This window comes from Nomia melanderi, chromosome 9 (assembly GCF_051020985.1).
Source record: "Nomia melanderi isolate GNS246 chromosome 9, iyNomMela1, whole genome shotgun sequence".
NCBI classification, from domain to species: Eukaryota; Metazoa; Arthropoda; class Insecta; order Hymenoptera; family Halictidae; genus Nomia; species Nomia melanderi.
Window position 1 is genome coordinate 6,703,402 of NC_135007.1, and position 16,410 is coordinate 6,719,811.

At 40.1% G+C, this 16,410-nt stretch overlaps 1 protein-coding gene across 1 annotated transcript in view; it reads left to right on the forward strand.

The window, feature by feature from the left end:
* The first annotated feature begins 3,246 nt into the window (after positions 1–3,246).
* LOC116427777 (uncharacterized) overlaps positions 3,247–16,410 on the forward strand; it is a 62,649-nt gene continuing 49,485 nt past the window's right edge. Inside the window, exon 1 of the mRNA XM_031978533.2 lies at positions 3,247–4,003. Coding sequence (XP_031834393.1) covers positions 3,947–4,003 — 57 coding nt within the window. The 5' untranslated portion in view covers positions 3,247–3,946. The remainder of the gene's footprint in view (positions 4,004–16,410) is intronic.

The window sequence follows — 16,410 nt, forward strand, 5'->3', positions numbered from 1 at the left end:
TTTTTGAAGAATCTCGTGACTCATCTATGTAGGTATACAGGTCTCTCTTCGAACTGTAATATCCTCTTTAAAAATATAAACAACACTTGCCTAGACTATAATACACTCCTTTTTTCAAACTGATATAATGAGGGACCACTACGGCATATAACAAGAGAATTTAGGGGACTTCGTGTTTCCACGAAGCTTAAAGGAAGTATTTCACATGATAATTAGCGTATTTATATCCCGATTAAACGAAAAGCTTCGTACGAAATTATCTCGATAAAACCAGAGTTTTCACATTACATTTCCTTTATTTTCCTTTCTATCAGCGGATTAATTTAATGGCAGATTCTCAGGAGCATCGACTGGATCTTAACGAGGCTGATTAATAAAGCGGTTTCGAACGTTCAACCGCCATTTTTCTTGTAACCTTACTAAGAGGATCTCGGCGAAGATTGGCTCATTAAGTTCAGATATTTCGCGTTATGTATCTCGGAGCAACTACCCTGCGCGCGTAATGTATTCGGTGCAATTAATTGCCCTGAATTGCCCGTAATGAATGCGCGTCCACGAGAAAAAGAGGCGCAAGAGCTTCCAAAAGTTTCGTTGACTGATTCGCCGACGCGGCACGGCGGTTCGTTCGTTCGTTCGTTCGTTCGTTCTTGCGGAACCGTGAAAGGTACTACGAAAAGACGGACATTAAGGGCACGTGGGCGGTATATCTCGAAGGCGGAGGCGCAGGCGAGCACTTTTACAGAACGTTACCGAGTTGGACAGTTCGCTCGTGACCTTCGATTCGCGGTAACGGGCGCTATCCACCTAATTAATGAACGAATATCTTTTTGCAAGCTCGTATAAACCACTCTGGGGTACACACGAATGTGGAACGTTGCGTGTACCGGACCTCATTACGTTATTAATATTTATGAATAATACACGCGGTATTAATTGTTGCCGCTCACGTCCGCGGCCTCGTGACGGATGACCACTGCTCGCGACGCGACGTGCGGATAGTGAAGAGTTAGAGTACGTAGCCTTCAATCGGTTTTATAACAGTTCAATGTCAACGAATTGTTTAGATCGGCGGTGATGGTCAGGCTAGGTGAGGACTTCAATAATTGTATCCAACGATACAGCGATGATATCGCCAAGAAATTAATACAAATAAGAAGTTTTATTTACAATAGAATAGTAGATGTTTGTTAAACTTATTTGAAACTAATTTAACGTCTGTATTATTAGAGTTTCTGTAAATTACTATGATGAAGAACGGTTCGTAGAAATGAATATTTGGAATTTTATATTCACGTGCATGTTTGTAATGTGCTAATACTACATTTATTTGTATCCATTATTTGTATATCTATGTACATTTTATAGGTATATTTGATTGCACTTCTATAAATAAACTGAAAGGTAATCGTATACGTCATATTAGCGGATAATGTGACACAAAGTCTGACAATTACAGTAGCTGGTATTTGTAAAATGGTAATTTATCAACGTCAAACTTTTATTTCTGTTGTATTCTGATTAAAGCTTGATAAATTAACACCATTAACGTGATTTGATCGTTACAGTTAACACAGGCACTGTAATGTGTAATAGCCGTTTCGCAATACTTTCTCTTACAATGTACCACGGTAACAAAAACTTCGACTTGAATATCACGGTCATAACATTAGCGCACAAACGAGGTGAACTAGTACGTCGGAAAAAAGCCGCTGTGACGGTGATCAGATCGTTACCATGCTTGATTTGTCGCTAAAGGAGTGACCGGAAGGTATAAGACTATAAAAGAAACTTTTCTATGATATTTAAATCAATTTTTAACCACTGATACGAGCTCCTGTTCACGCTAGCTGAATTTATTTTCTAGGTTTATTCCCCTGCAAATTATTAGTTTATTTTTTACTCGAGTTTTATGACGTGAAAGAATATTTTACTGTACGCATTTATGAGATTATGAAAAGGAGTTTTTAACAAATTCGAATCGGTAAGGATAACGTGAAATTTCAGTTCCACTGTAAAGAATATTTGTAACTGGTACAGTCGTGCTTCGGCGTTGGCTGATTACCAATAAGATGAAAAGTCTGAGAAGCAGGGGGACCCTTCAGGCCACATGGCAGTAACAAAAGGTGGGAGCGAAAGTGAATAAGACGGAGTGAGATATAACGATAGAGAACAAAGTTAGCGTTAATATAAAGAACGGTGCATAAATATCTTTTTACGTTTAATTTTATGAAAACGTAATCGTTGCATTTAAACGTGTCCAAAGTGCATTTCCAGAAGAGTCCTCCTGCCCCTCTGAGTTTTCATCTCGTCAATAGTCGGCCAACTCATCGGAACACGACTATACTGGCACGAATTCCTCCGCGCAACGCCATTTTGTTTTTCGCCGCGTTACGATGCATTTAACGGCGCCGGGAACACCAGTTTTCGTAAAAACTCTCACTCCAAATTTGCGTATTCAGTCCGCGTCCGCAGAACGCGATGTTCCGAATGTAAGTACCCTTTTAACTCCGATCTTTTAACGCTATTAAATTCAACGGATGAAGTAATCTCGCTTTCGACAATTTACGCAATCCCGTCAACTCTAAGTTCCGAATATATAAAATCAAAATATTAACCCGCAATTTATAGATCCGATCGACAAAACCATACGTCCAAACGGGTATTCCGAAAACGCGTTCCGTTTCGACCGCGACAAATTTACGATAAAACGAGGGTGACCGGTAAAGGAAAAAAAATATTGTTCCATCTTCAAAGAAAGCATCAGTCATGGTTCACATTCCGAGTGTCCCCTTGGCTCGCCTTAGTTTCACGCTCTGCTGTCCGCTTGCTACCTGTCTGTCCACCTGGCTAGTTAAAAGGAGACAAGAAAACGAAATAAACCATTATAGTAGAAATTCGTCGAATAATCCGGAGGACCTCCGAGAAATCCCCTAATCTCGCGGTTGAAGACAGAGCCGACGTTTATAAAGGTTAGATGATGGAGGAGCCCGTTCGGTGCAACAATAACACCGCGTATAGGTTAGGACGACCGGCCGGATTTGTCAGTCGGGGGTCTCTTGAAGTTCCGGTTAGCGGAGGTGAATCGTAGGGAGTACGTATACATACGGTGGCGGTGGGTCGGTTGAGAATCGCGTGTTAGAGAGAGGGTAGAGAGGCGAGTAGAGGCGATCGGCTCTCTCGGATCAGCTGTGAGAGCGGCGTGGCGCCGTGTGCCGCGGCTCTGACCCGCTGTCAGTTGCCCGAGCCCTGTGCTACGGTTAGGACCGCGCAATCATCACCTACAAACGACGAGGAGAGAAGCCCGCAGGATTGTCCCGACGAAAACGATCCGGACCGTTCAGCTGCGTCGTCTAGTCCTCGCTTGCGAGCCGCGTCTACTACCTAACTTAAACACGGATCAACGACACGAACGGGAAACGGGGCACAGATATCGCACCAGCGATCGAGAGGAATATCGATTCACGAACCAGCGGTTACACGACCGTTGCACAGTAGATCTTTAGAAGGTGATCGGACACGCCAGTGATCGAACGGTGGTCAGCGGAACAGAAAGACGAGAGGAAAGAAATCGGGGCAAAAGAAAGAAATAGTGGCCGAGCAGCAATCGTTCGAGGTGAAGCTTGGGCTCCGTCACCGATCTTTTTGTCAAAATACGGTGAACCGGCTCGGTCATCCCGGTGATCGACCGGAGGGATTTTTAACGATCGCCCAGAGGCGAAAAGCTTGAAATCGCGTTTCGATTGTCCGTGATACCGCGTTTAGGGCCTGAGGAAAAGAAAGAGAAAGAGGAGAGAGGTCGGTTCGAATATCGTGGTGGTTTTTGTGGTGGAAAAGTGATTCGGGTTTAATCGAGGAGAAGCTCGACGAAGCCGGGAGCCGCATGCCTCGCTGACAAGTCTCAGGATGGTCTGGTAGAGGAGGTGCCTGGGTGGTTCGATCGCGAGAAATGGCGTGCGGAATATCGTTCGAAGCGACCGCCACGAGCACAGTATTTTTCCTCCTGGTGAGTAACGATCCTGCATGTACCGTTCTAGCCGACGCGTGTGCCTGTGTTTTGCGCGCATCAATAGGTTCGATGAATCGATACACCCGGGGAACGTGGAACTTTCACTTCTTACGCGATGTCCTGCGAGAAATGGCGCGCGTTTGAAACCTGGCCAGTCTTGTTGTCGTAGATCATGACTTGTATTAGATCTATTGATAAGTAATTTACTAGTTTTCGGATTTTTTTCTTTTTCTTTTTTTAATAAACTGGTAATATAAGTTGAAATAGAAGTTTAAATACAAGTTTAATAATATGAAAAAAGGGAATAGCGTAGGTTTGTTTTTTTTTTAATTAAAAAATGGCGGATTACTTATCGTACAGTATATATAATTGTTTTTTTGTTATTGGATATCTATATACTTTGCATTCTTTTACCATAAATTTCATTCTTCCCGCGGACATTGATTTGAAGGACAGAATTTCTGGTTTGAAATCTTGTCACTCTTGATTTATCGCGCATATAAATCCAAATGCCACCAGCACTGTTACTGCCGGTGTTTATATTTAATTATATACTTCAGAGACAGATATATAATTTGACAGGGGATTTTATTTAAAGCAAACTCGATCCCCGAACCATTAACTGACCTATGGTAATTTCGAGTGCACAATAAAGGCAGCCAGTACGATGTCCTTCGGCATCTAGCTAAAGCAAGTTCGACAGGATGTCGATCAGAATGATTTTGAATTATTCTTTGCACTTTTTTCATTCTATAATTCAGTTGCTGTTCTTTACAGGTGACAAATATGGCAGTTAATAATATGGACTTTAGTTTACTATTTTCAAAACCAATTTCATATTCTGTACAATATTGTTCGTCGCTTCTTTATACGATTATACAAGTATACGCTATTGGCATTTTGAAATGTTGCTATAACGATCGAGAAAAAATACCGAACTTATGAAATACTTAGATGTCTGCCGCTTTTCATTTGCGATAGCTGTTTCGAATAACTTAAGACGCAAAGATGAATAAATGCAAAACGCAAGAATATCATGATAGAATAGTATTTCCTCATTCCATGAACTAAGAGTAACCGGCCACGAGGCATCTATACTAAATAACTCTAAATTACATCATAAGCATAAATGTCACGAATTCGCTAACGCCAACCTTTGTTACGTCCTCAGTGCGAGTCGTCATATACTTTCAGAAACACCACCCTTTATATACAAACCGTGACATTTTCCCCAGTGATTTCATCAATGTTCTCATACCGTGCTCGGCTACGCTTTCTCAGTTTCAAGAGAAAGAACAATTTCCTCTTTAAGAAAAAATTAAACGCGGCCATTAAAAATCTGAAATAGGCATTCACAAAACTTAATAACTATAATTGCACGAAATTTAATAGTACAGTTTATTCGATAAATCGTGACGGCGCAGATAAACTAAATAGCATGTTGAACACATCATAGTTGTAGAAAATAGCTATTCACTGTACCCTACTAATTCAACCCTGTTTTCTTCATACTACGGTTTAGAAATGCTTAATCCTTTGCATTAGAAGAACAAAGACTATTGTTTCTCCAACAAATAGTCAAATATTTTTCAGTTCATCCCCTCAAAAGAATTCTTATAAAACAATTTCCGCAAAATGATCAAATTGACTACTTCATAGTTACCTGCATTCATTGAAAATACCACGTACCACACAACTAAACACATTATACACTAATTCAAGGTATACAACTCAAATATCCCCAAACGGTTTCTTTCTACTCACTCAAACACAACAACAAAATTCACCCTGCACCTAATCATAAATCCCAAACGAAACCAATTACCATGTTCCCTCTTATACCTTCCTATACTCATAAACACCAGAGACATTTACACGACTCCATTTACACGGTCCACTCGGTACATGTTTCCCGGTAACAAAAATTCCACCCCTGAACATAGTGTGAACCGTGACATTTGAAAGGTTTCATCAAGAAGTTGCCTCATCATATTTAGCAGGCGTTCGTGTTATGATTTCGCATCGTGTCACGACCGAGGAGTCGATCGTCGGGATCCCGTTTGCGTTCCGGTTCTCGCGAAATCCTATGAAGGCAGTCCCCGCGTTTCTCGGTGGCATTCACACACGCCGCCGACGCGCTTAGAGTCAAGGATACAGGCGTTATCTTGCCCGTGATTGCTATAGTTAACAGCGGGACATACACCGCCGGTCGAACGCGTTCCGCGATGGTTCCCGTTCACGTTCAAACGCGCACGGCCGCTGCGCGATCGCCTCCGTTGCCTGGCTTCGTTATGCAAGCGAGGAATGTTAAGTCGTCGCGGTTCCATCGGAAGATTATGCTCCGACGCTTTTATCTTATGCAATGGAGCCGCAATCCTCCGGGCGAGCCCCGTTGCTTTAGATCTCTCGCTGTTGTCCCTTGAAAATCGAGGAAAGGTCTGATCCGTGACGATGTCTACCGACTTGGAAGACGCGTCCTGCTCCGGGCGAACCGCTTCGGCGATAAGACGGATCGACCTCTCTGTCAAATTAAAGATTTGCGGAGTTCTAGGTCTTTAAAAGGAATTGTCTTGCGTTTTATGATCGGTTCTTTTGATTTTGTTGCATTGTAGTCTGGCATTGTGTTTAGAGTATTGAAGGGTTAATGGTACTATGTCGAGCAGGCAGTAATGGTACGCTTGAGGTAGGTTAGTACGTGTAGGGAGTATTGGATAGGATTGATGTACTGATATAAACTGGCGTGATCAAATTGTTGACTGACACGAGTACAGGAGTAAACAAAATCTTGTTTTACAAAATTGTAGTATTAATTTTAGATATATGTAAATGCAAAATTTTGGCAGTGTTTGTACCAGACGGTGAACAGGTTTTAGCTTAATATAGGGTGATAAAGAAAAGGGACTTAAGACTTGAAGAACTTGCGGTACTTAATCGGTGAAGTAAAAAGTACTTAATCGACGCAGGTACTAAAATCAATCCTAATATATGATTCAAAATTTCGCAATGAAATATTTTGCACGGAATTTTAGTTTGTTTCACATTTTACGCGCAGCTTAGCACCGAACCTTCGACGGGGATAAATTATTCGCAATCGATATTCTTTCCACGCATTCCGCGAAACTTCGGGTATTTTGTGCCTTGTATGTACTTTCCCCCACGTGTACAGAAGGAATATAAATCATTGTATTAAGTTCACGCGTGACCACGATGTCCATTAACTGTTTCAGTCAATTTAGAAATTAATTTCGTAGTCACCACGAACACAACTTCTTCATACGAATCTCTGTCACACAAAACATTCAGCGTTGGAGAAATATTTCTTCGCTAAACGAATATAACACAATGATGATGTTTCTGTCTGGAACACTGAAGAAGGAATTAAAGATCAAAGTTATCACTAAAAAATGATTATTAACGTAATACCGATAAATCCAATTCCACGGAAGAATATAATCTCCTCATCGATCGGTACAACTTACGATGACATCAAAACGTAAATTGAAATGTATGATATTTATATTCCTATATATTATTCCTTTGGGTTTACCCTTTCGTGCCGAATGGTACACAAATTACCGAAAAGCTAGAAACACCTTATACATAAAGGAAAAGTGCTAATTATTATTAGTGCTTATCTTATTTCTTGAAAAGCTTTAATTTCACTTGAAAGTAGCTGTTCTTGGCTCTCTCTTTGATTTAGGGGAAAAATATATATTTAGGGTCGGAACGATTAAATGGCAAATGATAAACATTTTAATAAACCTACATGCATTGGAGTCGGCTTCAGAGAATTTCGTTTCCTTATTACTTTCGAATCCCCCGAGGAACCGATCACTCATTTGAATCGGAGCAGCGGGGACCGAGACCGCACTGTAATTATCAAAAGCAATCGGGCGAATTATTAATGAGCCGGCCGGTCGTGAAATCATTCGAAGTACTATGTCGTGGGATAATTAATCGCGCGTAAATCGGTGATTAATCTTTGAAATTCCTGCAACGTTGTCCGCGTGCATTGTCGTTGCGTCTCGCGGTCGCTAATTAAGCGCGCGGCTCGCGTGCGATTATGCGGCGGATGTCGACGCTCGCGCGACTCCCGACACGTGTGCACATTCGTCTTGCGCCGTTTCCATCCTCGAGACTGTCTTGGATTCCAGCGATTTTTCTACGGTTTCCGATACAGTAATTCCGGCTTTCGATTGTTCGACTATTCGACTCCAGGATACGGCGAATTTTGCGTTAGGAATTCGAATGAACCGACAAGGATATCGCCGACAGGAACACGGTCCTTCAGCCGAAACGTGTACGGAACGATCGAAACGTCCCGCAAGGAATTTTAAACAAATCGGTGAAATTTCGCCGAAATCGAGAGGACGATTTCTTAGACACGGTTTCTGGGGTATAGAATTCTGCCGTTTGGATCCGGCGTCAAGGAAATTTGAAGTATTCGAGACATGTTTTGTGTCTGGTGAATTTTAGTAGGTACTACTTTCTACTGAAGTTTCTTCCTTATGTTTTTTCTTTGTTAGATAATTTTAATTCGAGACTGAAATCCTTAAAAAATTTTAAATACGTTGACAGATATTGAAAAATGAGAATTTGCGAGATAGGATAGTATACATCTTGAAACATCATGCGATTACTAAATATTCGAATTAGAAGCTTGAAATTGTAGTTTTGCTAAATATAAATTTTTATCAAGAATGCAACAGCGATGCAAGATACAAGTTCGGTTTAATTCAATCGTAGCGCTGGAACATTCATATTTCACGCACTGGAGCATACAGGAAGTATTCCAGTCGAATTAAGAATGTATTAAAGATCGACCGATTCGGAATATTAAGTCGGACACCGCCAATAGTTTCTTAATTTGTTCGAGTTCTCGGTGCGGCGGCCGATGTTTAATTAGTGGATCAAGGAGAGATCCCGTGGTAAGACGCAGATAATTGGATAATGGGCCAGTTTAACAGTCGACGCCCGGTTTGAGAACCGTGTGGACACCGGCGACGACATGGAAGTGACGACGAACAATATAGAGCGCGCGATCTTGTCCCGGTTAATTAAATTGCGAAGCATCTGGAACAACGGGCCTGTGCCGAAGCCAGCGCGAAAATTGATACCCACCGCTGATACACCCCACTGCGTTAACGAGCGACGACCGTTGTCCCGTCGGTGGCAAAAAGTGGCGTACAATCGATGCTTACGATAAATCGTTTAAGTAAGTTAAGAGGAGGCGAGCGCGCGCCGCGCCGCGTCGCGGTAGCTGATAAGGCGGTCATGAATAAAAATGCGCGTGTCCTGTTTCGTAATGCCTGTACGGACGATGTTGTTGAGCTTTATCGTGCTTGTTGGTCGGCTGCGCTCGACCGTATAACATGTGTAGAAAAATTTTGGTCCCGCGTTTCACCGATTTTCGAGGAATTATCTGGTTACTTGGACTTTTATAGGAGATAAAATAATAAACTGTGAATGCGTTGAGGACAATTAACCCATCATACTTTCTTATGACACAAATGGGTTAAAGATACTTCTCATATTCAATTATTTAGTATTTTTATTATGTAGAGCGTTACAAGTCCAGCGGACATAAGTGATATATTGTTTAACCCTTTACTTTATGATTACTTTCACAATTGTACTTGATAAAGTTCCTTATCGTTAATAATTGATTAGAAAAAAAAATTTGGTATCTATTTTACTCGCTATATTTACTTCAGACGTTAACGATTGATAACAGAGAAGAAATATTTAGTTTATATTTAAGAATAAATAACATTTAGATTTGTCAAATTTAGTTGAAAATTTTCCTGGCAAGTCTGACACGATATAATAGGGCGAGAGGTTAACATAGAAACCAGATGTTAGAAACACATTTGAAAGTATCTGTGAAAGAAACTTCGAGAAACTTGAATAATCCTCTTTAAATTGATTCAACCAAAAGATATACAGAGACTGAAGTGATGCATTTTTGCCAATAGTATAATGTGTTGAAGATGAAGTTGTTAAATTTGTCGTTTATTGCATAATATATTTGAAATACATATTGGATTCTGCGGGAGTAAAGAGATGAAGTAATTAGCTTACACAGAACAAGTATTTTTCGTGAGCCACTGAGCGGGAATTAAATCGGGTAATTTAGTGTCGATTGAAACAGCCGTAGCGGGGTCAGTTGAAAAATGGCGTGAGAGAGCCGTCTTTGTGAGAAAGGAAAAATTGTCCGGTCGGAAGGGCGGGGGGGGGGGGGGGCAGACATAGATCCGTCGTGATAGAGGAAAGAGGAATTTACGAATTCGCATAACGGTCGACCCTTTTACGCGCACGTCGTTGTTCGTGGCCTTCGTTGAATGGTTATTATGACCAGAAGGTCACGGTCAAAGGGAACAATCTCATTGTCAGGGTGCCGGGCGATTGGTACGCACACGCGAAATTTATATTCATCCCTGAACCCCTGAATTACGTTGCATTATTATTAATTACAGTTGTTATAGATTGTACACTGTTGATAATTAATGTCGGGATTCCAGAGATACATTATCTCTATCTTGCTCTCTTCCTACAGTTCATAAATTATCCCTCGAGGTAGACGGAATTGATAGTTCGTCGCATACCGCCCGGCGTCTTCATTTTTGAAACTTTTATCGGTACATCGTTTCATAAATCTCACGTTGGATACTTTTAATACGCGCCAAGCATTTAGATACACGTACAGACTAAAGGAATGCTGGAATTAATATCATGTGCCAGACGTATTCACAGAATTTCGAAGATCAGTGCTGCTGCAATGTTTATTAAACATTTCTTACAATCCGTTTGTCGAATTTTGTGGAAATTCAGATTTTCTTATTCTTCTGTTTGTCAATGAAAGCTGAAAAAAATAGAAAAACATCGCCAGTCTATCCATAGCATTTTTATCTTGTTTTTTGATCGTTATTGTTTGTTTCAGTTATTTTGCAATGCAATTCAACGTGATCATTGAATTTTAATTTCTCCTCGTCTCCGGAAGGAATCTCTTTAAGATTTTTCATCGCAACGTTATAAACCATCTCCTTAGTTTAAACAATGAATCTCACACTTAGACCAGCATTTCGTATTAACAATCACGGGGATCCATCCGTTCTCGCGTGAAGTATGTAACGTGCGCGCGTTCCAGAGGTTGCGAGAAATTCACGCATAAATCACTGCGCTCCTTATCAGGCTCCCCACTGTCTTGTGTGTGGTATCCGGAGGTGCACCTGCGTGAAACACGAACGCGCAAGCGATCGGCATTGAAAGATCGTATGGAACTTCTGTTACGGATTTTTCTCGATTTTATTTCCGAACCTTACAGGATGATAATTAAACCTGGAATCTTTTTTTCCTCTATGGCCATTGTACGAGAACTACCTTTCGATTTTTGCAATTGCCGTTAAGCTTAATTGCAATCCCAATAAACTACATAAACTTTAATTGAATCGTACACGGCATTGGGTATCGTTATTTTAATTTTTAGCAGCAAATGTGTAATTTGATTTAAGAATATTATATAATTTTACTCTTGGAGAAGATTACGGTGGATATTATTGATGAAGAACGAATGTAATTAGTCCCTTAAAAATGGACTCGCAATTTAAAATATAAATATCAATTTTAGTGGCATTTGGAATCAGTGTTTAGTGGTATACGAAATCAATTAGAACTATTAGATAATAATACAATTCATTGAATTTGTGCATTCAATTTGAAAATAATAGATCTAATCAAATATTCTCGAATTTTATCGCAACAGCTCTAAGAACAAAGGAGTAGAAATAAATTGCCATTTCTGTAATAACGAACTTCGTTTGTGAAACGGCGAAAGGTTCGTGAAGCAGTCGGAGCACGCGAAGAAAAAAATTGGGTCGACAGAAACGGGCCAATTGTGCCGGAAACGTTAGTCCAATTTCTCGTGATTCACTTTTCGTCTGACGGCGCGAGCGTCTTTGCACGTTGTTTCTAGAAACCTTCGGTGAAAACCGGTCTACCGATATTACGAGGGAATTTATCGTGGTTGCCTTGGCATCGGTGCTCGATGTTCTGCGAAACGGTTACAATGATACAATAGAAAACAAATTATGAGGGATTTGCTGCTACCAAACTCCACTGTCTGACCGCCGATGATCGGTCTTGGATTGGTGTTAGGATCAACTGTAAGTCGCTCACGGTATTAAATCCTGGGATGATCGTTTAATGATTCTAAACTTCCGATGAAACGAAGGAAGCAATTTTCTGGATCTATTTATTGCGTCACTCTTTAATTCTTGATTGATAGAATTCGTATTTAACTTACTTTTGATTAATCCTACACAGTTTTGCAATTTGTCTTAATTCAGTTTAGAATGTTAATAACGTGTGAAATGAAGATGACTATGCGCTTGATATTCCAATGTACAATACATAGATAGTAGTAATTGTAATAGTGATAAGAAATTTTTTACTTGACGAAACCGAAGTGTGCAAATAAGGTGTCATAATGATGCTACAATAAATACTCAATTCATAAGAAGGTCATAACAATTAACAGCACAGGATATCGTGGAAACGTACAAGTATTCAATTTATATTGCTGTTACTGTATCCGAAAAGGTTGTAAGAATAGTAATTCACAAGAACTGAAATGAGAAACAGCTCTTTCGGTCTAACACGATGTGCACAAAACAAGTGTGCATTACCAGTGACTAGAAAAATTCAAATTCCGTTTCGTAATCGTATCAATTCGATTTCAATATAATTTTCCCCGTGTTAACACAATTCAGACGTCCAGCAGGGAAGAAAAAGTGTTGCAAGTACAAACGTAAGACTTGATGAAAGATCGATAGAAGCATTGCCGGAACTCGAACGTTACGAAAGTTTCTGTCACAACGTAACAGAGCACGGTTACACAGAATGATGTAGGACACAGCAGGCATTCAAAGTTGACCAAAAAGTTTGGGTTCGATTTGCATGTAGAAAGCGTCGTTTGCTGTCTTAATTTTTTCCGTGTAACGTACTCTTCGAAAAACGGTTGAATTTTGGACGGAAAAATTTGTTTGATGCCTAACTCCAATAACTACACTTTTTACATATAATTACAGCTATAATAATCTAACATCAACAAAATATTGCTTGCAAAAATTTGGTTGTAAACTGAAATATATCTATTACACTTAGCTGATAATATATTACTTATTCATTTTTCCATATTAAATAACTTTTTACCAATTATACCATTCATATTTATTCGAATCAACCAAATAGACTTCTTCGAAAGTGACTGCCCAAACAGACAATTTTCATTGAAGTAATATTTTTGACTAATTTTTCAAATAGAATTATGACTTTCTCAGTTGTGCTAATTACAAAAAACGTGTATTCCATCGTCCATTACACTGTCCAGAACATTTATTTCCGTGTTTTTTGCTGAATTCTTCCGAAAAAACACTTGGATATGAAGTTTATCGGTGCTCGTAACTGCCGCTCGATATTAAACACTAGCAACTACTAGTTTTTCGATAACAAAGCGAAAGAACGGAGAGAAGATAGGTCTGTAGGTTCGAGGTACCGTTAAGAGGAGCATTATAGATGCGCGGAATTCACGAGTTGCATTGTAGTAAAAGGTACACGTAAGGTCGCCGCGGTTTGGTAACGGTACACCGTAACGGAGAAAACGATACCCATTTCTCGTGTACCGCTGTTCAAGTCCGAAAAAATGATAGCACTCGCCGGAGATTATGTTTGGTGGCGGGATGTTGCGTTTTCAAGAGGTCGTGGATTATCTCGAGAATGCAGCGGTGTCGAAGAATGGTACCGAAGCCTTTCTTACGTTCGAATTCCTCGTAAAGTAACAGAGTTGCAACAATAAGACATGTTTTACAATGGAAAATCAATGACTATCGCGTAACGGGCACTTTCGTGAAATTTCCGCGAGGAATTAGTGGCGTGGTACCGTTTCAAAATGTCCACGATACAGTTATGCGATATTATAGCCGTCGAAGCAGAAAAATAGAAGCATAAGGAACACGACGAGTTGACAGTCACAAGTGTTTCATTGGGAGCATTGACCACATAAATGATGAGGTAACAATGACCAATAAAATTTTAATGCTCTGTTTGGACCAATTCTACGTCCCCTTGTAGTCACTAGAAAAAATTGATTTACATACAGGCTAATTTACATCTGCGATGATCAGTGATGTTACAAGCATCGAGCTGATCAATATGCAAAAATTCGACGTAAATTATAGCGGGTTTTCTGTGTCACGATATTTCTGTAGAACTCAAATACAAGCGATCTGGTGTATTTCAAATCTGCGTCAGATTGAAAGTAACTTTCTTTTTTATTCTAAAGACGTTTAATACGCGAAAGGTGTTTAAGAAATAGGAACTGCATCGTATAATATACGGCTTGTCACGTGAGAATGAATCATAGCAGATGATCCCTTACCCCATTTCCTCTGTCAGCAATGAGACACATCCGACAGCACTGCATAACAAGAACAAAGTGCTTTTATTTACCATTAATTCCGCTTGGTGTATTGTCAAGTTCCCGTCGTACAGCCGAATGTCCATCGCGATCAATTGATTCAATGTAACTTCCTCGATGGGAACTCACGGCCATACTCAATATTTCCTGCTTGAAAATATCTGATATGAATCACCGCGAAATCATAAGTGAGCAACAGACTTAAATCCACAAGTGCCGCTCGCGATAGATTCTTCCCGAAAATTCTTCTAAATTGCGTCACCAGAAAAAAGGAAACTTAAGCAATAAACTAATTCCAAATCACACAGTAAATTCTCATTCACAATAACTAACTCATTGCACTATTCCCTGAGGAATCCTCGACAACACTATATTTATCCAAAATATGTTCCAATTATTTTAAGCAGTATTCTTCATAAAAATGTAAACAAAATGATATCCCAAACGTTGAAACACAATCCAAAAAGGTGTACCCAAAATAAAAACCAAAGAGGACCAACATCACTAGGTCGATTTCAATTATCTGGACCTTAGATCTACCTAACTGGAAAGTGGGAGAAGGGAAGAGCAAAACAAGAGGGTTCCGTGGAATGTCGGCGAAATCGGAAACACGCGTCTCCGTTAGCGCGAAAGTGTGGCTGCGCTAGAACAATTTTGGGAATAACGCGCTGCGGGTCCAGCGGCGTCCGCGGCCGGCCAGACGTGCGCTCTCGTGCCAGCCAAAACGGATGGCGCCAGGTATTTTTAAACCCGCGCGATAACAACGACCGGGCCGGATTCCAAGCGAATAACTGTCCCCGGCGAACAAACCACCTTGCGAAATCTCGCCTGTCGCCCCGGGATCGTCACGCGGCGTCGCCTGCAGCCACCCTCGCATCTCGTTCCCGCGACGCGAAGCAACGCGACGCTTTGATCTCTCCCAGGACGGGCATCTCGAAAAAACGACTGCCTACACACCATGGTATCGCAATAATTCACGCGGTACCCTTTGCGGCTAGTATTACTCGCGACTTAGATTCGCCTTGTTCGCGACTCCGACATGGAGAAGACTTTAACACTAAAACTACCGGACGAATCAAATTGATCTGCTTCAGAATGTTTAGTTTGCAAGTATTTAACACTTTGGACTGGTATGTGAAGCTGGAGATGGCAATATAAATTTGTTCTAGATCGTTGTAAACTCTTTTAAAAAGTAGCACGCTTTAAAAGATTATATATATTAAATTTTACATTCATAATAATGAATTAAAATACATATAAAAGCATTGAATTCTACAGCTGTAAATTATTTTAATTCATTTCCCTAAAAATGAATACAAATTTACGCCCAACAACATTGAAAATAAATCGAGTGCAGAGGGTTAAATTATGAAGACGTTCTCGCGGAAGATTTTCAATTCAATTCGTGTATTTACACAGATACAAGGGAGATTCTTCGAATCTCAAGAAACATAGTGTTCGAATTTTTATAAAAAATTGGAAATAAGTCACTCTAATTGCTCGGTAGTCTTAGTGTTAATTGCAGACGTCGTTGAACTGTATCTTGGAATTTTCATGTGTGTCATTATCGGAGTTGAGATCGGTATTTAAATTAGGGTATTTTTCGCTAATCAGAACGGATCGAAGGTATGTATTCGAGGAATTTGACCTTTTTATGAATTAAGGGAGAAATTATTGAACTGTTTCTAAAGTTTTTGGCTATTTTTTAAGAGATAGGAAGATAGTTTCTATTATGTTAAGTAAGTTTTCTATAGTTGAAGTAGGAAAAGTTCAGAGGAAGGCAGAAGCAATATACAGCGAAACAAGAGTCGTAGTAATTTATACCGAAGGATTTTCATAGAAATCGCAAGGTAAATGGTGCAGTTCAATCGAGCAACAGGACAAAGAGATAAACACATAATTTCATTGCAACAGACTCGCAGATACGAAC